Source organism: Pimephales promelas, chromosome 9 (genome assembly GCF_988280905.1).
Source record: "Pimephales promelas chromosome 9, fPimPro1.hap1.1, whole genome shotgun sequence".
NCBI lineage: Eukaryota > Metazoa > Chordata > Actinopteri > Cypriniformes > Leuciscidae > Pimephales > Pimephales promelas.
The window spans coordinates 19,932,724-19,959,512 of record NC_142777.1 but is presented as its reverse complement, the minus strand read 5'-3'; the positions used below and the strand labels follow the sequence as shown (position 1 = coordinate 19,959,512).

Genomic DNA, 26,789 nt, shown 5'->3' with positions numbered 1-26,789 from the left:
GACGAAGAGCACGTTCTTTCTATAAAACAGAGTCGGACTTTGGCTTTCCTCCTGTCAGTGCGTATGACACGAGACAGCTTTAAATAAAATGTACTTGTTATGGTTTAGTGAGAGCATATTTCGACTACTTCCTCTTCCTTTGAGACAGGGACAGGATTCAGGCCATCATGTCGGGGGTGTTTTTGTTTCTACCAACGTGAACACTATATGAATGCTTTCTATGCCAATTTTGAATTGATTCATTACAATGGTCTAATGAGGCTTGTTAAATCTGCTTGAGTTATCTGTAATAACAATTATTCGATTTTAATAATATGAAATTTGAAAAATAAAATATATTCATTATTAATAAATGTTTAGGAAAATGGAAAAGTCTGTACCTTTCATTTGAAGCGTCACATGCAGTATATTGGCCATTACATAAATTATTTATTTACTATTACAATACATTATATGAGTTTATATATTATATAACTAGTTTATAACATTATTATTATATTATTAGACAGCCATAGTCTTTCATTTTATTTTGAACAGTCATTCTCTTTCATTTGCAGCATATATTTCATAATATTGGACATAACAAAATATAATACCTAAAATAAGAATTTATACAAATAATATCCTTATAAATTATTGTTTTTTTTTTATTAATGGTATAATATCTTTATTAAATATTACATATTAAATATTACTAATAACAATGTTTATTTAGAATAATAGGTGCCTTTCATTTAGGATTTTTAGAATATTATTGTGTATTATTCACCATAATATAAAAATATAATATAGGCTAATTATAATACTATAATAAAAACAATTGACATGGATCTGGAGAAATACGAAGTGATTTCTAAAATATTCCTCTTCAAGGTGACCTGCTTTCATGCTGTTAATATGGTAATTCATTAAAAGTCTGATTAAAGCTCTATTCACCGCCCCATGATAATGGCCTCATAACACACAGTTGAAGGGAGAAGTGAAAGACGGCATTGAATTACCTCAGGGGGTCCCATTAGACCGGTCATCTGAGGGTCCCTTGGTGTTAACATTTGAAGAAACTTAAAAGGTGAAGATGCTGATGCTCTTCAACTGCAGCTTCACACTTTTTTTTTCAGTGGGCCTTGTGCTCCTTCAGACACCTCTGGAATCCACATGCTTTCAAAATACTCACTTTTATCCTTGACACTCACAACACTTCTGAGAACTATTTCCTGCTATCATTTGTCCACAAGGACCTGCATCCTGTTGGATTGTTTAGTTAAACAACCCAGCAAGAAAAACAAAAAAAGATAGCATACCTAACTAAAATACACTCATGACCTGTACACTCTGTACATTTTAATCTGATCGTAATAAAGCCCATTACAGTAATACTTATTAGCAAGATGACAAGGAGTCATGCTATGACATGGGACTTTTGTTTTTCCGCTGATGCCATCAAGAGCGAGGGCCTGCCAATGGGAAGCTATTTAAGCAGCACATTTCCATCCATCCAGACCACTCTTGATTGACTGTGCTCACTCAGGAAAGGTAAGTGGGAATCCAAATGTATTTACGTTTGTAGGAGTTAACTATTAAATTAAAAATAGAAAGCAGGCTGCTCTTCGTTCATATAGGCTACACATTCATTCCAGGCAGTAAAAGTCCAGCTTCTGCCCATCATGGTGTTGCTACAGGCCGCAACAATAATTCTGCTGTTGGCCTCCCTGTCTGGATCCCTCTCTACTCCATCACAGCATCTGTGTGGCTCCAACTTGGTGGATGCACTTTACCATGTGTGTGGGGCTAAAGGATTCTTTCACTCCAACAGAGGCAGGAGGGACCTGGATAACTTGCTGGGTGAGGACTCTACCGTCTACTAGAATTGGCTACTTTTTTGTTACAGGTTTTACATGATCAGTAACGCTCTGCTTACTATGAACAAAGACAATAGAATTACACAAGACGCGTTTTACTCGTATTGTTTTGAATGGGAAAGTCGCCATTCGCTTGGCGGTGTGCACGGATTGGAATTTGAATCTCCGTAAGACAGTCAGACAGACGCGCGCTTCCACTGCGCATGCGCATTAGCTTGATCCAGCCTGAAAAAGCCATTCTATGTCATGATTCGAGCGTTAAGAAACAAAATTTAAAAGATAGATGTCATATTTCATTGATTATTTCCGATATGAAATTTAATCGTAAGCTTGGCAAACATTTTTGGAGAATGTTATGTTTCCCCATTTAAAAAATAGGAGCATCACGTCCATGCCCGAGAGGCGTTTCACATAGCCTATGAAATATCTCTCACCCCTTTTTTGGCCATTCAATTAATTATTTTAATGTTGAATAGTGTGACGTGTAGGTTCTTCTAAGAAAACTCAAATACTACATTTAAATAAGTTCAGAAAGAGAATGTTGTGCTTTGTATCTTTTCGGACCTTTTTCTTGCTCAAACAGCAACACTCAAAGAAGAACTATTATGCTTTTGTGTAAAAATTTAGTTAAAGAATTAATAGCATCCACTTCTTCTCCCAGTCTTGCTCTCAAATTTGGCAGATTATGAGGTCGCTCCATTAAAAGAGAAGGTGATGAAGAGGAAGAGAGGAATTGTGGAACGGTGCTGCCACAGGCCCTGCACCATCTACCACCTTGAAGACTACTGCAGCTGAACAAGCAAAAGTAATGTCAAGGTTGAAGAGGTTAATAAATGATCATTATATACAAAAACAACATGCTTGATAGCTTGTCATTTTAAATGGAAGCTTAAAGAACAAAGGCTCTTCCAAAAAGCAGCATTAAATGCATAGAAACATGTAGGCTACTGGTTTGCCTTGTGTTCTAGTGCCCTCTACTGGAACATCCATGATTTTAAGCTCTCAAACTGATGAGAAATGCATGATCGTGTAATACAATGTCCTTCTAGAGTAAAAATTATGGCATACATGTATCACAATGACAGAGCAAGGACAGAGAAAAGCAAGTATTTTATTAAATCTAAAAGTGTTCACTGACATAGCTCTATAGTTTTGACATTAAGCTTAGTGGCAGAAATAATTAAATAAAATGATAAAATAATATTTTAAGAACTAAAATTTAACAAGACTCGCTGGACACTTAAAGAGTGTGCAAACATTGAACTTTTTAAAGATAATAGCACACCCGGTGATGAACAAAATCAGATAACATAAAATCCTAAGTGAGCAAATCCATATCAACATTTTCACCATTGTAGTCAAATTAGTCAAGAGCAACATCTAAAAAAGGGGGGTTGTCAATTATATATAGATATTGAGTGACAGTAACAATGTAAATGCCACTGTATTAAATTCACACACAAACAAAACGAACATAAATAAGATCTACATTGTCAGACTCCGAAGAAGCAGTGCTGAACTATCCTTGTTCAGTGTCCATGTTGAGCAGTCATCCATAGTCCAGGGATATTCCTCAAAAGTCCTTTAGTGATAGTTTAACGAAATTTGTTCCCTGGAAAGAGCAAATTAGATTTTAATTGTGTAATAAAAAGAACATACAAGTTAGTCTACAGTCATGATATTGACATTTCCAGTCTTTCTGATTTCAGAATCAGTGTTTCTGCTCTTGCCTGGTTTATTTCTCATCTCACTGATAGAAAGTACTAGATCACCATGCAGAGTAGAAGTCCAGCACAATTCCACTGACACAGGGTGTCCCACAGGGCTCAGTTCACGGTCCGTTACTTTATCATCTACATGCAGCCACTTGGTGATCCGCAAGTATGGACTTCATTTTCATTGTTATGCTGATGGCGTCCAAATCCATCTTACCACCTCCTCTGATATTTCATCTCTGACTGACTCACTGCATGTATTAGAGCTATCAAACACTGGATGTTTTTGAATTTTCTTAAACTAAATGACAACAAAAAATGAAATAGTGCTGATCAGCTCCACTGTACCTGTAAATAGAATGGACCTGTCTTGACATACATGGGGTTTTTGTTAAATCCTCCTTCCCTGTATGTGATCTTGACATTTTATTTGATTCCTCTTTTCTTTGTTTCTCATATTGCTTCAGTTGTTAAACTATTTCCATCACCTGCGTTATATTGCACATCTCCAGTCCACAATCTGGCTGATGCATAAACCCAATTTATGCACTTCTCATTTGGACTACTGCAACAGTAAAAAAAAAAAAAAAAACTACAAGGCTATAGTATGTAAAATTACAGCTGTGAGAGTGCTTACCTGGGGTGTGCTTCCTAAAAGCATCGTATGCCAAAGTTGATCGTAGAGACCATTGGTGGCAATTGTTCTTAGACCAATTTAAGCTTTCGATGCTTTAAACAGTGCTCACAACTCCCCACCTCCATGATCTTTACTGATTACCTGTTACATCACGTATTCGTTGTAAGGTAGTCCTAACCTTTAAGGCTGGGTCTTGCACCTCTATATCTATCAGACCTCCACCCATACCTGCCCACCCAGTCTCTTAGGTCATCTGAACTTGGCCTATTGTCAATTCCTAGATTCCAAATGTTTAGTGGTTTTATTAGTATAGTACACTATAATATAGTACTATACTATAGTAAAAATGTTCTTTCCACATCAGAATGGGTATCTTTTTTACTGGTCTGCCAGTTTACACAATAGTATTCCGCCACCACAGGTTGCCAGAAAACGGTGTATTGCAGCCATAGAAGCCAGCAAACAAACTGGACAAGAGATCGCAGAATCAACCTTAACTACAGCAGTAAACATTTGAAGTGGATCAAAAAACAAAACAAAATAAAAAAACCACAACAACGTTGTCCTACGAGTTCAACGTTGTCCTAAGACAAGAACGGGTATTGTTGAAAATTCATGTATAACTTTGATGAAAGGTTTTGATCCACTTCAAATGTTGACTACAGTGAAAAGAACAAAGAAATTCATGTTGAAGAATTGATTAAAAAGAAGGGGGGGGGGGGGGGGGCTCCTCTGTCGTATGGTTTGGGTTCAAAACCTCCGACATCGACCAACAAACAATACTATGCAAGTTGTGTCACTGTGTTGTTGCAGCCAAAGCAGCAATCTCTTTAATCATTTGTAAACGATGCATGTTCGCAAATGAGGAATACACCTAAATGCGAGCAACATTTTACCAGTTACGGAGCACACCCGAAGACAGCTCCCACTCAGAAATGAATAAAGTTAACCCCGCTGCCGGTACTCATGACATGAGCAAAAAGTGGAAAGACATAAGTGCATTTAGGCCTACCTCAAATTGTACGTTTGCACTTTTTGAGAAAAACAATGGCACAATAAAAAATATTTTTCAGGTCTACGTCCAATGAAAATTGATTAAATGTAATTAAACTAAGGTGTACTAAAATGTTATTCCAATGTTTCCCCCCTTCATATCGCAATATAATATATCAATATCATCCGGACAGTGAAAAATATTGTGATATCAAATTTTCGCTCATATCACCCACCCCAGTTGCTAGTATGGACTTTGTTCCAATCCAAGTAAGAAATTACGAATAACTGGTCAAACTCAATCCAGGTCTTTTTCATAATTCACCTTGTGTAAGAGCTGAGGTGGGCTGCTGGTTTTCTTTGAGCTCATGTTTAAAAGCCTTGCTGGGGTCGAACCTCCGTGGCACCTGGCTGGACTTGAGTCGATCCAGCTCTTGCTTTTGTTTCCCCACTTGTGCCCTTAACTTAGACACTTCCTACAGAACACATGGACACAGTCAGCTACGCACCAAAAGCTTCAAATCAAACAATGACAACTGCCTTATGAATAATGCCTTACTTGTTTGAGCTCCAAGTTCTCCTCTTTGAGTTTGACCATGTGTTTAATCTTCTGTCGCTGGTTTTGATGGCCCATCAGATTTGCATAGGCATCGGCTAACTTGTTTAACTCAGCCTGCGTGGATCCTTTCTCATTCAACAAAGCATTCCTCTCCGCTGCATAGTTGTCCAGTTGTTCCTGAGGACCAGAATAAGCAGAATAAGAGGACAAATGAGAGAATTCATGTCTGAAAAAAGTTATATGTATATATGTATATACATACAAACAAAAATTTGCTTACCTGAAATGGTTTAACTTTAGCATAGAGCTCTTCATACAAATTTCTCCAGTGTTGCATCTCAGAATCACACGTGCTGAGGTGAACAAATGACAATACAGGGAATAAACAACCAAAAACAACGAAATGCACACAGAGAATGACTAAATGAGGACACTATGATGTACTTGAGACCTGTTGAGCGCATTCTAACTTTGTCACCTCTGCAGCTGAGCCTCAGCGAGTTGTTTGTGAAAGTCTTGTCTCTCCTCCTCCATCTGTCTGCATAGCTGTCGTCTCTCCTGCTGCCACTCCACAGCGTGACGTAGAAAAGAGTCTTTTTCCTCCAGCACCTGCCCGCGCAGCTCAGAAACCCGGTTTTCCAGCTCGTCCACGAGTCCCCGCAGCCTGCAGGCTTCTGCAGAACGTCCTTCCACTGACTGCCTCCTCTTCTGTTCCCTGTCGAGCAGAGTCTGGGCACGCGCTCTCTCCTGCTCCACTTCCACCTGCAGGAGTCTCAGCTCCTCACTCCGAGTCTCTGCAGCCTGCTTCAACTCTTTCTCTGTCTGAGCCAGCTTTGTCTGAACTTCTAAAAGCATCCTGTAACACAGTAGTCTACATTTACTTTTCAACAGCTAAAGTATGATATTTACAGACCACTGATGGCGTGAGAACAGTGTATACAACCTAAACTTGATGCCATTATTAGCGATGGGAAAAATAACGTGTTGGGTTATAGATTAATATTTGCCATTTAACCCGGTGTAAATAACGCAGTAAATTAAAATGCAAAGTTTATATAATGAGGGAGTGTATCATGAATCAATCTTCCAAACTGTTAATCTTCTTCTGAACAGCTACAAAATGCCTATAGTAAGCGTTGATATTCAGACTATTTTAGACCGAGCGGGACCTGTGTGACTCGTCATATACATAAAGTAGCACCGTTAATACAAATATAAAAAAAAAAAAAAAAAAAAAAACTGTTTTAATGCCGTTTCCACATTAATGTGGTAATTAAACTTGTATTTTTTTGTACAAACTAGCCTTCATCAACTATCTGATATTTTGAGTCACAAATATGTATAAGTGCATGCGTTTTGTCATTTAAAAACCTTTAAAATGTATCATACAAGTTGATCTATAATGCGTGGTTAACCACACTGTTAGTTTTGCACCGCAATTCAGAGTATCTGAATGTCAGATTTGCAACACGTAAATTCACCCACTTCTCCCAAAGTGCACGAAAGTAAGTGGCTGGGTTGTTGTTTAGCTAGTACTTATGTGTAGTATGTGTATTTAAATGTCAGAAACCTAAAATAAACATCATGTGATTAAACACTGAATAGTTGTGATGCGTCACCGCACTGAGCATGCCTGTCTCTGTCTCAGCTCTAACCAACACACAAAAGCACATTTGAATTTAGCAGGTGATCACTAAACGCTCTTATCACACCGGTGTGATTGTATGCATTAAAGGGTTAAATATATTGACCGCCCGAATCAATATACTTAACAAAACTGATATGGTGTACTGCCACTTTAATCTACAGCTATAAAGGAATACATTTTAAAAAGTTTCCTTTAAATTTATGGTAATGATTTCTTTTTAAATAAAAAAAACTGTTAATAGTGATCCATTAAATGGTTTGGTGTTTGGAGAGCGATATTAGCTTAAAAAAAATAAAAATAATAATAATTGTGATGCATGACAAGTGCTGAGCGTGGCAGTCTCTTGCTCGGCTCCAGCCAACTCGTGAAAGCACATTTGAATTTAGCAGTAGATCACGTGATGCACTGTACACCTGTGTGATCGTACGTGTCAAAGGGTTAAATAATAACAACACTATTAAATATAATTGATAATGACATTAGTTCTTGGACCACGTCATCAATTATGTGGGAGTTGCACATACGCATATGGGAAGTGTAACGGATAATTACTGCTGATCTGGCGGCATACTGACCTGGCATACTCCTCTCGCTCTTTACCCTGCATTTCCTGGTAGCTTATGAGTTTCTGCTGGTCCTGCTGCAACTGTTGTTTTAGTTGGTTCATCTCTTCCTGCAGCTGATGGGTTTGAGCCTCTGCCTTGGTCTTCTGCTCAGCCAGAGACTGTCTTGTGCTTAAAGAATTACACACAAAAAAATTTCAAACACATTTTCGGGCAGACTCATCACGGAGACTCACTAGTAGCCTAGACTTGCTGTTTAACTACTGGTAGGCATGGCCTCCTAGGGCAGCGAAGCAAGTGCGTTATGAGAGTTGTCTTTCATCCCCATAAGCCAAATATAAATTAATCTTGCTTTTCTCAGTCTAGAAAGCAACAAATTAAAAAATAATTCAACATTTCTTCTACAAAAATTACCCATTTTAAATACACATTTACTTTTTCCAGAGGTGAAGTATCACTTTAAATAACATAAGAATAGTTCATTTTGGTATTTAAAGTAATACCTCTCATAGTCAGTAGTAACATCTCCCAGCTTGGCAAGACAGGTGCTGTGATCCTCTTCTAGTTTTTTAAATGCATTCACATGACCCTCTTCTAAAGCCTGCATCTCGGCACACTTCCTGTCAAAGGAGACAACAGAACTTGTTAGTTTTTTACCAGAGATAAGATTCATCTCAAACTCCATTAGCAGTAGTTCTCACTTTTCTAACTCAGCACAATTGTTCTTCAGCTCCTGCTCCAGCGTCTGGATCTTCTGTGTGAGATCCTGGATGGCCTTCCCACTGCATTCCTCCTGCTTCTCCAGCTCTGACAGCTCCTCGAGCGCGTCCTCCAGCTCCTCGCCGAGCTGCCTCCTCTCAGCCTCAGTCTCATTTCTCAGTTGCTCAAGCATGCTAGCCAGGGAGCCGCTGTGAGTCTGTAGCAACACAAATTAGAGCTTGAGAGACCTTAGCCTAATCCACAAAGACGATCAAGGAGACTTTGACAACTTAGTTAACTCTTAAGTTGCACTCTTCACTTGATTGTCAACATCATGCTGGTATAAATCAAATCACACTTTTATTCACAATTGATTTTTACTCTCGAAGTACCACAATAAAAAAAATAAAAATCACATAATGGCATGTTAGTAAACAATTTTTCTAGTCATGGCCCAAGACACGTACTCAAGCTAATGAAATGAATAGGAGAAAAAGAAAGATATTCAGCAGCAAAGGTCCAAACAATAAATTTACAGCAGTGAATTGACCCTTCGCTAAGCCCCGCCTTCCCTACTGTTACTACGCCTGTCAAGGTTTCGCGGCTGGCACATCTATTATAGTGTGGATATATATACCAATATCATGCAGACCTAACACAAAGCTCATCAAAAGTGGTAAACAGAAGCTCAACTGAACAACGCTTGATGTGTAAGAATGAACCTCCTTGGTTCTCACGCTTCATTTAACATATCTGATAAAGGCTTAACTTAAGGTATGTGCCCTGATCAGTCTTATGGGTTTGACTGATTAGAGGATGAGTAAATGACAATTTTCAGTTTTGGAAGCTTTCATTTTAAGAACGATTAGTCACACGACATTTAAAAGCTCAAAAATGGGAATTGACTCAAACCAGAATCCAGAACCAAATACCCATGAGCAAAGATTTTAAATCACGCACTTCCTATGCCAATCAAGCAACTGCCATTGAAATGAATGGTAAAAGAAAGCTAACACCGGCGTAAACCACCTATACATTCTCTTAATTACCTTCTCCTCCTCCAGTTGTTTGGTAAGTGCAGAGTGCTCCTCCTTCAGTTTTTCATAAGCCTCTGTCTCTTTCTGCCTGCTCTCCTCTAATGTGTTAATCTCTGCCTTGAGCTCTTGAACCCGTCGCAGACCCTCCTCCTGTGTCCTGGCTGCACACAATCACAAACAAATAATCAAATTCATCCCACAATGTGCTTATATATAATGCGCTTTTTCTAAATACTCATGCTTAATTTTAAAGCTCATTCACCTCTTTCATCCTCCAGCACCAAGCATCTCTCGCCCATGAGTGCCACACGCTGATCCAGCTCTACCTCGGTCCTCCTCAAGATCTCCTTCACTCGGGCCAGTTCCTGCTCCTGCTGGCGAATCACGCTCCGGGACTCCTCAAGATCCTGAACTCCTCTCTGCATCTGCTCCTCTAGCTCTTTCAGAGAGGTCTGCGAGGCCTGTAGATCCTCCAAGTGCCGCTCCAGCTCACTTTCCTTCTCTTCTAGAGCCTTCTGGGAGTCCTGCAGCCCCTGCTGAGAAATCAGCAGCTCCTCTTCCTTAACTTTCAGCACCTCCTGACAGTCCTGCAGCTCACCGGTACATTTCTCCAACTTCTGTTCCACTTCACTGGACAGGACGCAGAGATGAATGAAGAAATGAACACTGATACCATAACAACAGCAACAATATGAAAATGCACAGAGTTCTAACCTGAGGTTGTCTTGAGCATCAGAGACACGGCGCTCCATGGTGGATTTGTCCTGGAGCTTAATCCGCAAATCCTTTGACATTGGAGAGTGAGACAGACACCTTATCTCAAACCAAGCAGGATTTCAAAGACTGATGATTCAACCTTAGCGGTGAGTAAATGTCAACTGGCTTAAGAGTCAAACTCTGTTGACCAAAACCAATACCTGAATCTCTTCATTTGCCGAGTCCAAGTAACTCTGCAGGGCTTTTATCTCCTCCCTCAGCTCCTGGATTATGTCTTCATTTGAAGATAAAAAAAAAAAAAAAGTCAGATGTAGCCAACCCAAATGACATCATAAAACAAACTTTTTTTCTTAGCATGCAAACTCACTGTGCAATTTATCCATTTCATTCTCAATCTGCTCATTCTGGGCTCTTGTCTCCTGATGAAGATCCTCTAAAACACAATGTTTAATAAGAAGCAATAATGTTAGCTTGTAGTCACTTGTGATATCTGATTTGCAACCAAACTTTAATGAGTCATTTGAACCAATAAATAGTTTCTAAAATGCCAGTGTATGGTTCCAACATGCCTGACTGTACCATTTTACTTCTAAACAAATGTTAAAGTTTGGGGTCAGTAAAATGTTTAATATTTTTTCAAAGGTGTTGTGGTGCTTAATATTTTTGTGAAAACAGTGATACATTCCTCCCTCCTAGGCCCATGTCAGGAATGCAGTAACAGGGCTTTCTCATTTAGCCCAGCTTCCAGAAATTAAATATGGACTTGTTTTGTGTTTGAGGAAGGTCTTCTTTAACATGTGTCCTCTCATTGAGAGAAAGAACATGTTGTCTTGATGTTTTGAGAAGACTCCTGTTTATAGTTAAAGCCTGGCCAATGCAACCTTGAAGAAGCTGTGTGTCTGTGTGTTTTAGTCTTCTTGGTTACAGGTTAAGGAAAAACTAGCATTATTGGAGATTGACTGACTTGTTCAGAACAGGCTGGTGAGTAGCAAAACAAATCTGAGACCTGGAAGTTCACGACGTGCCTAACTTCAGGTTCAGAGTGTCAGCTGCCTAATCGATGGAGATACGCTTCAGTCTATCAGTCCATGTGGAAATTTACAACATTTATCCATCTTAGCCAATAACAACTATTCAACCTGAAGCAAGGACGTAGCTTAGACCTTGGTGAAGGGTATAATTGCTGTGATCTATGTAACTGTAAGCAGGGCGGCCAACAAACTCCTTGTTAGTCTTAAAGTTGAGTTCTGTCTGATGAAACAGCAAACTATCTTCAGTAAAAAAAAAAAAAAAAAAAAAAAAAAAAGACTGCACTTCTTACTCCGGGTCTTAATTAATCATATCTGGTCCCTGGGTCTTTAACTGTAAATTCCCTAACACTTCCATCAGCACTGTGATTGATGAAACATAAATAATATTAACTATGAACTTTTACGATCTTCAACTCTTTAAAATGTTGACATTTTTACATGGAATTCCCTGTAGTCATTTAGCTTGATTTTAATTAAGATAACTTAATACCACTCGCTAATTTAAAAAAAAGCAATGTGATGAGGTCATATGCATGCAGTGGAACCACTGAAATAATATTGTTTCACTTTATTTGAATAGTAGATAATGTTAGTATTCTGTTTTGAACATGGTCTGACTTCTGCTTAGATGCACTGAACATCAGCCAGGGGCTGTTTATGCCTGGACACTTCATGTGTTCTCAGATCGGATTGCTATCTGGTTTATCAAAACGATTCCATTAACACCTGGTCACATAAATGTGTTTTTGCAAAACGGATATAACTACGATCTTCAATTCCCGCAGCATATTTAATGGAGTGCACGTCACCGAAAGCAACAGATATTCCTGCATTTTATTAATCAGCTAACATCAAAATCGGACAGCAATAAGAGAGAGCGTTAACAGAACTGGTAAGATGATTGTTTCTTGACTTTTAATGAAGATGATTGTGTGTTAAGAGTCTGCGACTTTCACTTTGATTTGTGATAATTTATCACATTGGCTTGATGAATAGACTCTCAGATTCTCATCTGAGGTGATGAGTGTTGCAGTAGCGTCGTCATTTCTGACTACATGACATTTAGCCTATAACATGCTCTCACAGGTTTATTTTAGCATTTTTGAGAGGAGTAAAATTTACATACGTGGTTTTAACAACCAGATGCACTTGTCCAGTTTCGTCTGGAACGTGGCCCAGACCACCTCCTGAAGTGGTTTGAGCGGTCGAATTCAAATCCATCTCGAATGCGTTTCAGAGGGCATTTACACCTGGTCTTTTCACGATCAGATAGCCATCCAATGACAAAACACATGAAGGGGCCAGGTGTAAACAGCCCCTCAGATGGATTCTATAAAATGGGACTATCTAAAAATATCCATGATCAAATCTCACCAAGATCCTGGTTCCTTTCCTGAAGAACTCTAAAAGTTGTTCTGGCAGTCTCCAGATCCGTTTCCAAGACCTTTACTTTCCCCTCTGAGCTGATCTGTAGGAAGCTCAGCTCCTGTTCAAAAAGCACAAACTCACAATTACACTGAGCAACTTGAAGTTACACAAACCTCTCCATAAAGTGACTTGAGGGAACTTACCTTGTCTTTGGCATCCAGTTTATTTTTGGCCTCAATGAGCTCCATGGAAAGAGCATTGATCTTCTTCTTGGTGGTATCCGCAGAGACCTGCGACAAAGTGCCAAGACATTCCTCAGTAAACTTGAAGCAGTCTACAAAACACTTAAGAAACAGAGGTTCCAAAACACCCTGGTACAAAAAGACTAATCACCTTGGTTTTCAGGAACTCATTAACTTTCTTTAACTCTGCAAGCTGCCTCTCGAGAGAAGCCACATTAGCAGCAAGGCCAGTCTTCTCCCTGACAGCCACGAGCAATTTAGACTCCAACTTCTTCAGCTCTTCCTCCAGGTTCAGCAGCCTGCGGTCCTGCTCTCCTCTCTGCTGCACCAAAGATCGGATCTATACCCCAGCATTAGAAGTGACAGTCAGGGTTAGGAGAAGAGGCCAGAGAAAGTGATCAGGCCTCAAAGCAACAAATGGCCATCCAGAAAATGTTGAATAATTTTGAAATTTACCTCTTTCTCCAGAAGTCTCTGATGTTTCATCTCAAGTGTGAAACTATTTTTGTCCTTTTTGGAACTTAATGCATCAGCCTATATGAGGAAAAAGGGCAAATAGCAAAACAGCACAGCAAATACTATTGATTGATATACAGGTCAGATTCAATTTAATGAAAAATTGTATGTACACTTTGGTGGGAACTAATCCTATTAGCTCACCCAAATCAAAGTTTTACACTTTTAAGATATTTAAAGTCTTCAAATAATGTGGCAGCCTTAAGTTGTTCCAAACCTGTATGAATTTTCTTCTTCTGCTGAACACAAAAGATGATACTTTGAAGAATGTGGATAACCAGACAGTTGATGGGCGCCACTGAAAAAAATACTATGGAAGTCAATGAGACCCATCAATTGTTTGTTTACCGACATTCATCAAAATATGTTTTGTGTTCAGCAGAGGAAAGAAATTCATACAGGTTTGGAACAACTTGAGGGTGAGTAAATTATTATTATTTTTTAATTAATTATCTAATCTAAACATGTCAAAACGTTTTATGTTTTGTTGTTTAAAATGAGTAAGGGTTTGTTTTGCGATTGCGATAATGACCAACATTATCGTGCAAATACATAATTATTTTTACCTCCATTATAATACTAGCCTTTTCCAAAGTACAAAACAATAAGTATAATAAGACAACCATAGGAACAAAAGGTTGCATTACAACACAGTAATTTTAAAAAGGATTTCAGTCCAAAAAAAGATGTCTTCATTAACTAGTTTCAAATCTATATTATTTCTTAACCTGTGTGACTTTCTTTTTCTTTTGTGAAACAAATCATATTTTGATAAATCAGTATATTTGTCCATGCAATGAATGTCAAGTGTGCGACTTTCATTATATGGATAAAATCCTTTTTGTTCTATACATTAAAAAAAAAAAGAGCATGGAATAGAAATTGTACATCTTTATTAAAGTTGCAGTCTGGCCTTTTTCCTCTTTGTCGCCATCGCTGTTCGAAATCTGCAATTGCAGTCATTCGCGGAATTATGAACTTTATGCAAGTTGTTCTTCGATGCCCTCGACACGGCACAGCGTGGATGAACACAATGTTTGAGGAGAATGAGGCTGTCAGTCACTGCGCCAGTGTGGATACTGGCATTAAGAATCACAGATTATTATTTTTGGAAGTATGACCAACCACATATTTTTTTACCGGAAAAGGTCATCTGAACTAGTAAGAAACATCCTTTGTACTGGTTCTGACATTACAGTAAATCACACTGATTAAATCTAACAATCGCTTATAAGTTATACCATGCATAACCGTGCATTTGTTCTCAAATTGTTAATGTTAACAACGTAAGCAAGCATTGCGTGATGTAATGTCCTTCCGATATGTGGCCTTGTTTTCGCAAGGGTCCGGTTGCAGTCTCTTTTTTCTGTAGCCACTCCGAAGTCCGAACAAAGTCTTTTGCATTTTACAGCGGGTGAATCTCTAGTTGTGACTGGTGATTTTTTTAACCTTTCTGGATCCACCATCAAATTGATAAGTTTAACTATATCAAATGTTGTGAGAAAAGGCTATAAATCTCCACCTCAAACATCCTCACACTCAATATAGCTTACACTAGCCATGACTCCTCCTTTATGTGTACAGATGTGGCGTAATGACGCAAAGACATGCTTGAATCTCCTGCGGAAATCCACCAGTACCACTGGAATTAAAAACATTATTACAAGCTTGCTGCTTTGAACCGAGGTGAGGCAAGCAGATAGTTTTGTGAGCACTGGCTGGTTATGCATTTTCTCAAATATGTATTTTGGATAATTTTTAACCCCCCCCCCCAAAAAAAATCTACGGACTGCAGCTTTAAAGTAATACTTCAGTATGACCACTAGCAAATAATTACAAGATCAGATCTTACCAAACCATCAACAGACATGGTCCTCCGAACTGGAGACATGGGTACTTCTTTTGAAGGGGATGGCAGGGGTGCCTCTGCTGATCAGCATAAAATATATTTAAAAAAAAATATTAAAGTTTTAAGTTCCTAAAATATTCTTATTATTGAAGGAATAGTTCACCCAAAATCGAAAATTCTGTCATTAAATACTCTGACACATTTTCACTTTCGATCATCTTTGGAACACAAATTGAGATCTTTGAAATATGAGAGATTTCTGTTCCTCCTTTGACAGCAACGCAACTACCACTTTGATTTGATGCTTCAAAAAGTTCATAAAGATGTCGAAAAATGTATCTATATAAATTAAGCGGTTTAGTGCAAATTATCTGAAGAGACTCGATCGCATTATATGATGATCAGATTTAATTTAGGCTTTTTACAAACATTGACCAGTAAAAATAAAAATCTCAATCAAACCTGCTTGACGCGCAAGAACAAACCTCTTGAGGAAGCTCAAGCGTGCTGCGTCACGAGAATGAACCTCATTGATTCTTGCACGTCAAACATGCTTGAGGTTCCGTTTACCACAACTAATGTGTTGAGTTAATGAAAGTTTATGTGATGATATTTATGTGATAGAAGTCTAAATTCAACCTTTTAGTCACATAAAGCGATCATGTATCTTAGTTTTACCAGATATCTTTATGAACTGTTTGAAGCATCAAAGTGATAGTTGTATAGGCCTAGTTGTCTATTGAGAGACAGAAAGATCTCATCAAAAATACCTTAATTTGTGTTCCAAAGATCAAATCTTACAAGTTTGAAATGACATGAGGGGTGAGTAAATGATTACAGAATTTTCCTTTTGGTTCAGAACGGAAAATATTATCTTAAATGTTGTTTCAAGAAAAACTTCTCTCACTTCTGGAAGCTGTTCTGAAGCGCTCTGCTTTATGAAATGAAACAGCTCCCTTCATTTCACCAGACTTCACGTCATATGTACCAGGTGGAGGAGCACAGCCTATACAAACACAAAACACCGATGTTCAACAATCAAAGTCTGTGAATATAAACTTTTCATAATCAATGAGGTAACGTCAGCTGACATGCAACTTAAGTTTGGCTATTCCAAACAGCTGAACAAACATTCAGCATTAATTTCTTATTTCATTGTAAGTCTTCATTTTGATATGTTTATTTTTGTAGCTTAGAAATAATGCACTGCCTCATAAGTCATGACGTAACGTTACTGTTGTTTATTTAATAATAAATAAACTTTGTTGACAGTCTGGCAAAACAGATTGATCACAGCTGCAAGAAAACAGACGCTTAACAAAGAAAACGGTATTAAATTATACAACTAACGTTAAGCATGAAAGTGAGAACTAACGAGGTACTTATTAAAATTAACTTACATGTAACGTTATGAAAAATTCAACTGTTTAAAGCACATATGTTAACTGCATACAACTTCATTCACATCGTAGAATAATGGAACAGAATGAAACTTACCAACATTCTCGTTAAATCTCTTTAATGGAGCTCTTGAGAAAGACATGACCGATAGGAGAGGTCGAACGCCCAAAGCCTATTTAAAAACGTACTTAAATTGTTTAACTGTTTAAACTTAAGCGATGAAATTTCAATTTCATGGAGCGTCCGTCAACAACTCGTTTAACGCGTTGCGTTTGCGTTACACCCGCTGAAATTTTGAAATGGTAACCCCGCCCAAAAGATCCTACCAAACGACATTACCCAATGAAATTGAAGAACATGCGACGAACAGAAATGTCAACCAATCAGCAACGATATCGTGCTTTACGTCACATCTGCTAACGCAACGTTGTCAGAGAATGTAGACGGGCCTTGCAAAAAAAAAAAAAAAAAAAAAAAAAAAAGAGAATGTAGACGGGCTCTGACGTTGTCCAGAAATTCAAACAAATTATTTGTTTTACCTTTCTGCAATAAAAAAAAGAAATTCAAACAAATTCAAAAGCTGTCTTTTGTAAGATATGAATTTGTATTTGCCGTCGTAAATGTCTCTCATTTATTTATTATTTTTCTTTTATTTAATCATCTTTGGAGTTTATGTTACTCATGCCTGTTTTTTTCTCTGTAACTTAGTTAAGTTACACTTCTTTTCAGACACCCCTTCTTTCTTTCTTTTCCATTCTTCTGCATTTAGTTACTCTCTAGCTGTTTTTGTTTTGAGCTATGGTGTTGAAATGTTTTCTTTAACTATTCTTTATATTTCTGTAATTTTGGAATACTTGTGTTATTGTTCTTCACGGTAAAATGAATGTTCAAAAAAACGTGAAAAAAAAAACCAAACAAACAAAAACTGCACATTCGTGAGATTCAGAGTCAGATACTTGAATACAGCTAAATTATCTATGACGTGTGACTGGGCTCATCATATTTGTGTCTCCTCCTGATGGCTAATTTTTTTATTGGATTAACAGCTGTAGTAACTGGCAAATATTCATTGATGCACTGATCAACTTCTGTATATAAGTGTCTTTCTTGACTTCTAAATATCTACTTTTATTTATTTATTTATTTTTAAATACTTAATGAATTTCAAAATATACTGCGTGTGACTTCCCTCATTTGTAAGTGAGTGAGTAAAAACATTGGGCAAAAAAAAAAAAAAAAAAAGAGTCACACAAATACACAAGAAAGATTTGTTTACTTTTATTCAAAAACTTACTGTCTCCAGACAGATACAAATCAGAAACATTACAGTGGATAACAGAGGACAGGGAAACGGTTATGTATGAGTTTATATCTCTGAACAGGGAAAAGTGATAATAATATGTTTAAAAGGTTAACAGAAAAAAAAAATCACTAGAAAATTAAGCTTTACGTTTAAATGCATGTATATTTACACAATCTATTCAGCAGTTCAATGAATGTAGTGGTGAGGAACAGAAGACAGTTTAAGCCGAAGGGCATTTACTTTCATAAATCCAAAATCTGTCTGCACACCTTTTAAATAATTACACTCATGCCATTTCAGAAATGCACCGATCCTTTTCTGATACGAAAGGAATCCAATGTACCTCACATAAAAGTTTCAACATGGAAGATTTATGTTTGACAACCACCTTCTTTTCCTTTTTAAAACAAGGACATTTTAAGGCCAAGGCATGGAATGATTAAAAAGTATACCCCAGACAATATGCACATGTCTGCAATACAAGTTCATGTATTAATGTATTAGTTAAGCTGTGTAGAGCTGCCAAACGCAATGCTGTAACATTTAGGATCTCATAGGACGTTATTGTTGCATTTCAAATATTTCATGTGGGGAAAAACAAAATCAGAGCTGAATAAAATAGTTCTGTCCATGAATTGCAACCAAACTAATTTACAATTAGGAAAAAAGGTGAAACCTAAAAAACATCTTAAGACTGAACAAAAAATAAAAAATAAAATAAATTCACACACACAAAGGAGGAAAAAATAAAATCTCAAACCTTTACTTGCTGCATGGCTACACACTTTCATGTTTCGACCTGTTCTTATACATTTCAAAACCTTTTAACTCTAAGTTGGAATTTTAAAAATAAAAAAAAGCACAATTATAAAATCAGCACCAATTTATATATTTATATATAACTTTTATTTAAATGTAGATGTCTACATAGCTCTAATCAGGGAGAAGAATATCTCCACCAGACATACTACACTAAGTTCAGTTTTATTAGAGACAACACAATGGCACTACTGGAGAGATTTCCTCTTCCTTGCTTGATTTTAGAGGGACATGCGAGCAGATCTGATCTTTGGATAAGCCTTGTGACTCTGCGGAAGAATTACAGTCCTTTCTGTGCATCTTCACTGCGATTCTAATTGCCTGATTTACTAGAGCAGTTGGCACATAAAAACAGTTATGTCGGGGCAAAGAGAGCAACAGGCCCACTGGTGTATGTATGTTGAATACCACCTCAACCAGTCACTGATCATGTCACTGAAATTGCCCCAAACTTCACGCATGCACCAAAGGCCGTAATAAATCAGCTCAAGTGTGTTTTGATTTAGGGTTTGGGTTATGTCATGATTTTTGAAGGTGGAATAAAAGGAAACTAAATTCTAGATATAAAGACCTGGAGGTTTTTCCTCCATTTCACATATTAGATAAGAAGAATAAAATATATCAATACTCACTATGATGAGCAAAAACCTGCTTATAAATTACTACTTTACACCAGATTACTCACTATTACAAAAGGGCTATACATAACAAAGTTGTCTTTAAGTTAAAAAAGATGCATTCACCCCTGGCTTCAAGAAATACCACAACTCTAAGAGATCTCACATACGTTTCTTTAAACATGATGACGTTCAACTGTGAAATATTTTTTTATATATATATTTTTATTTATATATATATATTTATATCTCATATACTCATGTATGGCTAAGGACAGTCCGAGATTCCATGCCGTTCAGTATCTATCTACTACGGTCACGGTTTTGCAGGATCATGGAAAGCCCACACAATGATTGCAAAGACTTTGAATTGCTCCTTTATCCTTTCTGTGTTTTAGTAAGTGTCAATGGTACAAGCTGATTTGGATGCCAATCACGCCATTGAATTTAATTCTCTTTAGAGAATCAATGCGAATTCACACAAAATGTCTCTTCTCTTCACACTCCTCCAATTATAATCTTAAAACATGGGCACTCCCAGGACCTACAAGAGAAAATGTTTAAATTCAGTTCAGTGTTTAGAGTTACCAAACAAACGTTTCATTCAATCACCAGTCCAGATGGGTCTGATTAGTTTTTATAATAGCGAGATGCTCTCCCCCTCTCTGTCTTTTTGCACAAGGGCAATTCAAACTATCTGAAATCACTCCTGCTAGTGCCATCTAGTGGTGATCTCTCTTTCACGTCCTTAGTGTCGGAGTGAACGAGTCCCCCATTACCGCTGAAAAGCATCATAACCCAGGAAATGAGTGCTTCTTACAGACTCATCCATGATGGAGGCGGGGTCGAAAAAGTCGGGCTTCAGTTCCGATCGCTCTCGTCGATTCTTCGACGGGGGCTGCAAGATACGAAAGTGCAGACAATAAGGATAAGAAGTGCAAAAAGAAGTGGCATTATAGTTATTTAATGTGTATTAAATCTATGACATACTGTACATATAAACAACAAGTTCAAAAGTTTGGGCTCAGTAACAATTTTTTTTTTTTTTGTTGAAAGAAATTAATACTTTTTTCAGCCAAGATGCATTCAATTGACCACAAGTGACATTAAAAGACATTTATAATCAATCTCTTACAAATGATTTCTAATTCAAATAAATGCTGTTCTTTTGAAAAAAAAAAAAAAAAGATTAAGAATTGTGACTAAAGAGAAACATTAAGCAGCACGACTGTTTTCGATAATTATAAGAATTGTTTCTTGAGCACCTGATTAGCATATTAGAATGATTCAAGGTTTATTTTTTCAAAACCTTTAAGACCAAGTAAAGAAAATTGGTAGCACTATGATAAGGGTAACATGAATTATCATGATTTCGTGAATAAATTCATGCATGAATTATGCATTCATTTATGCATCATATATCTCATGAATCATAAGGAACTAACACAGGTTCAACGTTTTTTGTTTTTTTTTTCATTCATGACTTCATGGATTGACAAAACATTAATTAAAACACAACTTTAGTTGAGGGGCCACACAGAGGATGAAGTCATTGACAGATATGCTTGGTTAATGATGCTACTGTATTGGACAGACACCATAATAGACCAATCACAGCTCATAGCACACAAATTCTGTTAATCAAATACAGAAGTCATCATTAACTAAGCATTATCTATCAATGACTTCATCATGCATGTGTCCCCTTAACTAAAGTGGTGACTTGGTCCTTTGAAACACTGATGAACAATGTCCCATTAATAACAAAGAAAACAATGATCATGCGTAATAGATCATAATTCATGATGATGTACTCATCTTAGTTACTGTTTTAATTAAGGTGTTGTTCATCCATGAAGTCATGAATGAAAAACGTTGAACTCGAGTTAGTTCCTGATGATTCATGAGATATTAATGCAATTCATGCATGAATTTATACATGAATTCATGATAACCTGAATTCATGTACCTTTACTGTGTACCCTTACCTTAATACCTCCAAGAGACCAAAATCATAAATACAATTGGATTTTAGCTTAAGCGTATTACCAGATCAATGTCCATGGTGTCAAAGTCCATGCCTTCATTGAGATCCTCAATCCGGCCTTCTGATGACATCATCACATCTTCCACAATGGGTTCCTCATCATCCTCCATCAGGCCAGTTCCTCGACGACTGCAAGCATTTGCAAACCAACAACACAATATTTTTGTGTGCATTTAAATGGCATTTGACAGCTGGACTTTTTGAGAGTGATTTATCTTACATGGCGTGCTGAAGGTTGCTCCTTAATTTGGCGTAGTTCATAGCTCTCTCCTGCTGCTGTCTGGCCACCTCCTCTTGCTGCTGTCTCTGTGCTAGCATCCAGGTGACTTGTGTGCTGTAAAACAGTATCATCACACCTTCACTATATCCATTCAATCCCAAACTAGACACTGTGCAGCACACACATTTCATGACTAAAAATAGCTGTATTGAGTGTCATGACAGACCCATGATGCCATGTCATGATGCTCTTACTTGTAGTCCATGGGTGATTGGTGGTGCTGTGGCTGAGGGGTCTGAGGGTGTGTGTGCTGCTGTTGCTGATCGGGGGTCATGGAGTACACCCCCATGTAGCTCTCCTCAGGACGCAAGCGTTTGGGTTCTCTCATGACGGTGGAGGTGAGGTGGGGTGACGGCATCATGACGGGCATCTGCATGCTCTGCTCTCGGTTCATCCACACCTCACTGCTGCTGCTGCTTTCCTCTGCACACAGACAGCAATTCAATTTAATTGTACAGCGCTTTTCACAATACATTTTCACAATACAATACCATTACAATACCATTTCACCAGTCCACATTACAATCTAAAGTGATCTGTTATGAGAGGTTAGTGTCCAAGTTGTGTATTTCAGAAATGTACATATCCAAAAATCAGAGTTACATAAAAACGTAATAATGAATACTTGTTTGTTAACAATTGATTATGACATTTAAATGGGTGGTGATGGCACAGTGGATAAGACACATGCATTTGGTGTGATACACGGGTTTGAACCAACTGTGAGACACCAATGTGTCCCTGAGCAAGACACTCAACCCCTAGATGCTCCAGAGGTGTGCGACCTCTGGCATATATAGCACTTGTAAGTCGCTTTGGATAAAAGCGTCAGCTAAATGTAAATAAAATGTAGCATGGGTGAATATTGATTCAAAGTTTGTGTCATCTGAAGTCTTCGCAGCAGGACAATCATTAAAGTTGTGATGAAACACAAGGTGTTTTCTTCCGTATCGTTACATATATCAGTGTGTAATGGATTATAGAAAAAGAAAAGAATTAGGCTGGGGACTAATGATGCATTCAAGTCATCCTGGGAAGTTCGTATTTTCGAGTTGGGAAGTTGTGTTTACAACATCAGGTGTGTTAAAGTTTCCTTCCCTTAACTAACTACATAAAAATTGGTGCACATTTCTCACCAACACGCCCCAAATCGTAAACATTGGGGCTTAAATAAAACACTCCCCACTCGTATTTCGCACTCGTGTTCAACTCCCGAATACGATCTTTTAGACATGATTTGAACGCACCGTTATTTCTGTTGATTGGATATTGAGTTCTAAAAATGGAGGCAGATGAACATAAGCTTGCAGGGGTGGGTTAATTTGAATTAAATGATTGGTTGTCCTGCATACGATTATTAAATCACATTAAATACATTAGTTGTCTGATTTCTTGAATTCAAACTGTTTTACCTTCCGGTAATTTCCTCTTGCCGGTGGCAGGCTTAGCTTTTTTACTCCTGACGGAGGAGCCTCGGCTACTGATGCCACTGACCACAGACATAGTGTCATCGTCACCCCCTGCCTGCAGTGAGTTTCTGTAAGAGATGAGGGGCAGCCAGCAGTCTTCTCTCTGCAGGGCCATCTGAAATGTCATGAAGCGCTCCAAATACATGTGCCTTTTGCGGAAAAGAGAGAGAGACAGGGCCAACATTAGCTTCAACAGCTAAAAAAAAAGTCCAGTTATGCACCTACACATATGCTGAGGTCGGTCAATAAACGGTTGCTTACACAGTCCGCTTGTCCTGACGCATGAGTTTGGATGAGAACTCGCTGAGAATGTCCAGAAAAGCCAGGTTGAGGGGAGGATGTCCCTCACCCTGAGGATTGGACTCTTTGAAGGCAAACTCAATACCGTCCCTTTAGACAGAGAGCAACATAAACATGTGATGTAACTCCACACAAAAAGTTCTTCTCACCCAAGAGGAACTGAATTGAATCTTACTTGTGTAACATGGCGATAGCCTCTCTAGTCTTGACCTGATCTAGACCAAAAGTCAGAGAGAAGCGCCGAGCAAGCTCTTTAATGCCACAGAAAGATGAGGATGAACGGTCGAAGCTGGGTCCCAGTTCTGACAGCATCTCATTGAAGAGCTGCACAAAGCAGAAGGAAAAAGACGTGAACAACCGGCAAACAAAATCCAGTTTGATGGAAGATACAAAACATTGCCACTGACCTGCTGTAAGCTCAGAATGAGCGTCTTTGCACATTGGATTTTGTCAATCTGTCTCGTCTTGCTCATGGTTTCCTTGATGATGTCACCATAGTCATTATAATACTAAACAGGAAAAAAAAAATGTTTTAGTGAGCGTCAAAGTTGAACGAACTGAAAATACATATTTAACAAACAAAAAGACTCACCCTCATGTATTGCTTAAAAATATCCGCACCCGTGTTTATCTCAACTACATTGTAGATAATGAGTTTGCAGTATGCAGCCAGCAGGTTCCGCCTCTTGTGCAAAGCTTCGATTTTTCCAGCTTCATCATCCTGCTGCCCATCTGAGCAAAAATAAAGACAGACTTTCAAATAATGCTCATGAATGAGACTATGAGCAGCTTCAAATACAGGGAACACCGCTGCCCTCTAGTGGTCACTTTAAAACCTGACAACAAAAAAGGAAAGCAAGTTGATGTGTCCAAACAACTCTCATTTTAAACTAGTCATTCTACTTCAGCTAAAGCTCAGTGCACAGCAGGATTAAGTGTTGCTAGAGTCTCTAATCTTTAAATCAATTAAACGCTGCTAAAGCCAATTTCCTTTGTGTTGTCTTAGTGTTAAGCATTTAACATTAAACAGCCAGGGGCGCTCAATCCATTCAGCGAAGCCTGTTAGCTCTAACTGAAAGTCGTTACGCTATTAGCAGTGATAGACCTGTGCTGTTGCTGTCATCATCCTGGTCTATGAAGACATGGTCCAGGATGAAATTGAGAAGATCTGACTGCAGGGACATCTCAGACGTGTATACTAGGGGCTCAAGAGCTTCCCTCCCCCCAGAGATGATCTGATGGCTGAAGATCAGCAGCAGGTCACAGAGGATGGTGAAGGTCTGAGGGAGAACATACAGTCAGGTACAGCCTGGTTGTGGCATGAGGGATAATGCTTCTAGTGACCTTTCATACAGACCTGCTCTTTGACGGCAGTGTTGACGCTGGTTAGGTAACGCTGGCACATTAGACAAAACGCCCTCATCTGCTTCCTCAGAGTCAACATGTCCTCCTACAGAGAACAAATGCATTGTTGACTTCCAACAAACCACAGTACACAGGTGGGAAGAATGAATGCATACACATCATATGAACAGGAGCTACCTTTTTGGAAGTGCCCTCAGAGACCTTGGCTAAGCTCCAAAGAATGACGTAATGTGTGCACTGCAGTGCGTGAATGACAATCTGAGAAGTCCAGAGAGACAATAATGAGACATAAGCAAAGGTTCAACTGAATTCAAGGTGGTATTTCTTTTTTTTTTTTTTTCTGCCAAAATTCTTTAAAATATCTTATTTTGTGATCAACAGAAGAAAGAAACTAAAACAGGTTTGGAACAACTTGAAGGCGAGTAAATGATGACACAAGTGTCAACTACCCCTTTAAGTTTAGCCCAGTCAGGCACAAGTTATTCATTCACCCTATATGCAGCCTTAAAATGAATACCTGCTCAGGCATGTCTCCATTTTCAATACCAGTGTTCAGTAACTTGTAGTTGCTGGTGAAGAGGTCCCATTTTGAGAGATCATGAGCACTATAACATACATAGAGTTGAAAGGGGATTAGAAAAGTAAATAAATGACAGCCTTTTTTTTCCATTGAGCAGATGTTTTCAAACCTGTCCTGCAGCACCCCCAGCACTGCACATTTTGTATGTCTCCCTTATCTGGCACTTCAGGTCTTGCAGTTTGCTCCAGGACAGGTTTGAAAATCCTTGCCATAAGTGATAATCTGATAAAGAGAAAAGCTATATGATGATACAGGAAAGCCTTACTTATGGAAAGCTGTGATCCTCTTCAGTGTGGACAGAACTTGGTAGGCATCATCTTCATCTGGGTCTTCACCCTGTGAACGAAACAAGCTGCTCATGAGACGGACTGCAGCTTTCTTAGCTTCTGCATTTAAAGGAAAATAGTTTGGACGGAAACCTAGGGATGTGTAAATTATACGTTTCCATAAACTGACTAGTTCATTGCTCCGTCTTAAGGAAGCCCTGAAGGCTATTTTATGTCACATGCACCAAACTCTGATCAGCTACATTTCTTAAGCCCCTTTCACACAGAGATTCCAGAAAATACACGGATAATGTGACCCAGCATTTGTCCCGGAATTGTTTGATTTCGGTTCATTCACACTGCCAGTGATTTGCCGGGATCTGTGAGTGCGTTCACACACAACCCGTAAAAATCCCGGGAAGACACATGACGTCAGGAAGAGACGTATAACGGACGTGTCGAAAACATGTAAAAGCGCATACCGTACACGCGCTGGTGAGCGATCTCAGCTTCAGTACGGATAGTGAGGAGCTCCTGGTCTCTGCTTCGCTCCAGTTTGCAGGTATTTGTTCGTCCTTTCTTTGTTGATGACGAACACAAACTATCTTCTAAGAGCAACAGAGTCGCGCGATGGCACGAGCGTCATCACTATGACACACCCTTTACGGCACTGGTCCTGGCTTTTGTTTACACAGCGCAAGTTCCGGGACTGATTCCGGCAATGTTACTAGGTCCCCAACCTGGAATCAATCCCAGGTCGTGTTTGCGTTCACACAGAAGGCGTTCTGGCAATTTGCCAGCAATTTCCCGGGATCAACTCGCTGTGTGAAAGGGGCTTTAGGGTTGAGTGAGCTCCAAAAAATAGGTAAAAAAAATTCCAGCTGAATATAGATATTTTTATAAATTGAA

At 38.4% G+C, this 26,789-nt stretch overlaps 3 protein-coding genes across 5 annotated transcripts in view; 1 reads left to right on the top strand and 2 right to left on the bottom strand.

Annotated features, from left to right (window-relative positions):
• The first annotated feature begins 1,664 nt into the window (after positions 1 to 1,664).
• On the top strand, positions 1,665 to 2,654 carry insb (preproinsulin b). The gene is made up of 2 exons (XM_039648419.2): positions 1,665 to 1,842; positions 2,521 to 2,654. Exons 1-2 carry the CDS (start codon positions 1,665 to 1,667, stop codon positions 2,652 to 2,654), a joined length of 312 nt encoding a protein of 103 aa, XP_039504353.1.
• Positions 2,655 to 2,950: 296 nt separating this feature from the next.
• hmmr (hyaluronan-mediated motility receptor (RHAMM)) lies at positions 2,951 to 17,145 on the bottom strand. Of its 2 annotated transcripts, none has more exons than XM_039649223.2 (20): positions 16,931 to 17,145; positions 16,341 to 16,439; positions 15,437 to 15,513; positions 13,525 to 13,602; positions 13,220 to 13,408; positions 13,030 to 13,116; positions 12,833 to 12,944; positions 10,795 to 10,860; positions 10,628 to 10,701; positions 10,425 to 10,495; positions 9,973 to 10,340; positions 9,723 to 9,871; positions 8,676 to 8,890; positions 8,478 to 8,594; positions 7,987 to 8,145; positions 6,242 to 6,619; positions 6,044 to 6,116; positions 5,764 to 5,940; positions 5,530 to 5,680; positions 2,951 to 3,471 (listed from the first exon to the last, which is right to left on the bottom strand). In XM_039649223.2, the coding sequence occupies exons 1-20, from the start codon at positions 16,974 to 16,976 to the stop codon at positions 3,455 to 3,457; spliced, it is 2,703 nt and encodes a 900-aa protein (XP_039505157.2). In that variant the 5' UTR covers positions 16,977 to 17,145; the 3' UTR covers positions 2,951 to 3,454. The 2 variants fall into 2 exon arrangements, with proteins under 2 accessions (XP_039505157.2, XP_039505158.2); XM_039649224.2 differs by having other exon boundaries at positions 15,437 to 15,510.
• Positions 17,146 to 19,805: 2,660 nt separating this feature from the next.
• stag2b (STAG2 cohesin complex component b) overlaps positions 19,806 to 26,789 on the bottom strand; it is a 29,611-nt gene continuing 22,627 nt past the window's right edge. Inside the window, exons 20-34 of one of the 2 annotated variants that reach the window (XM_039648689.2) lie at positions 25,880 to 25,950; positions 25,552 to 25,639; positions 25,212 to 25,292; positions 25,027 to 25,119; positions 24,775 to 24,949; positions 24,262 to 24,401; positions 24,077 to 24,178; positions 23,845 to 23,993; positions 23,631 to 23,759; positions 23,313 to 23,518; positions 22,095 to 22,323; positions 21,841 to 21,954; positions 21,623 to 21,749; positions 20,394 to 20,471; positions 19,806 to 20,117 (exon numbers count right to left, since the gene is read on the bottom strand). In XM_039648689.2, coding sequence (XP_039504623.2) covers positions 20,094 to 20,117; positions 20,394 to 20,471; positions 21,623 to 21,749; positions 21,841 to 21,954; positions 22,095 to 22,323; positions 23,313 to 23,518; positions 23,631 to 23,759; positions 23,845 to 23,993; positions 24,077 to 24,178; positions 24,262 to 24,401; positions 24,775 to 24,949; positions 25,027 to 25,119; positions 25,212 to 25,292; positions 25,552 to 25,639; positions 25,880 to 25,950 — 1,806 coding nt within the window. In that variant the 3' untranslated portion in view covers positions 19,806 to 20,093. Of the gene's footprint in view, positions 20,118 to 20,258; positions 20,472 to 21,622; positions 21,750 to 21,840; positions 21,955 to 22,094; positions 22,324 to 23,312; positions 23,519 to 23,630; positions 23,760 to 23,844; positions 23,994 to 24,076; positions 24,179 to 24,261; positions 24,402 to 24,774; positions 24,950 to 25,026; positions 25,120 to 25,211; positions 25,293 to 25,551; positions 25,640 to 25,879; positions 25,951 to 26,789 lie in introns of those variants that run through there. The other variant, XM_039648688.2, reaches the window with a different exon arrangement.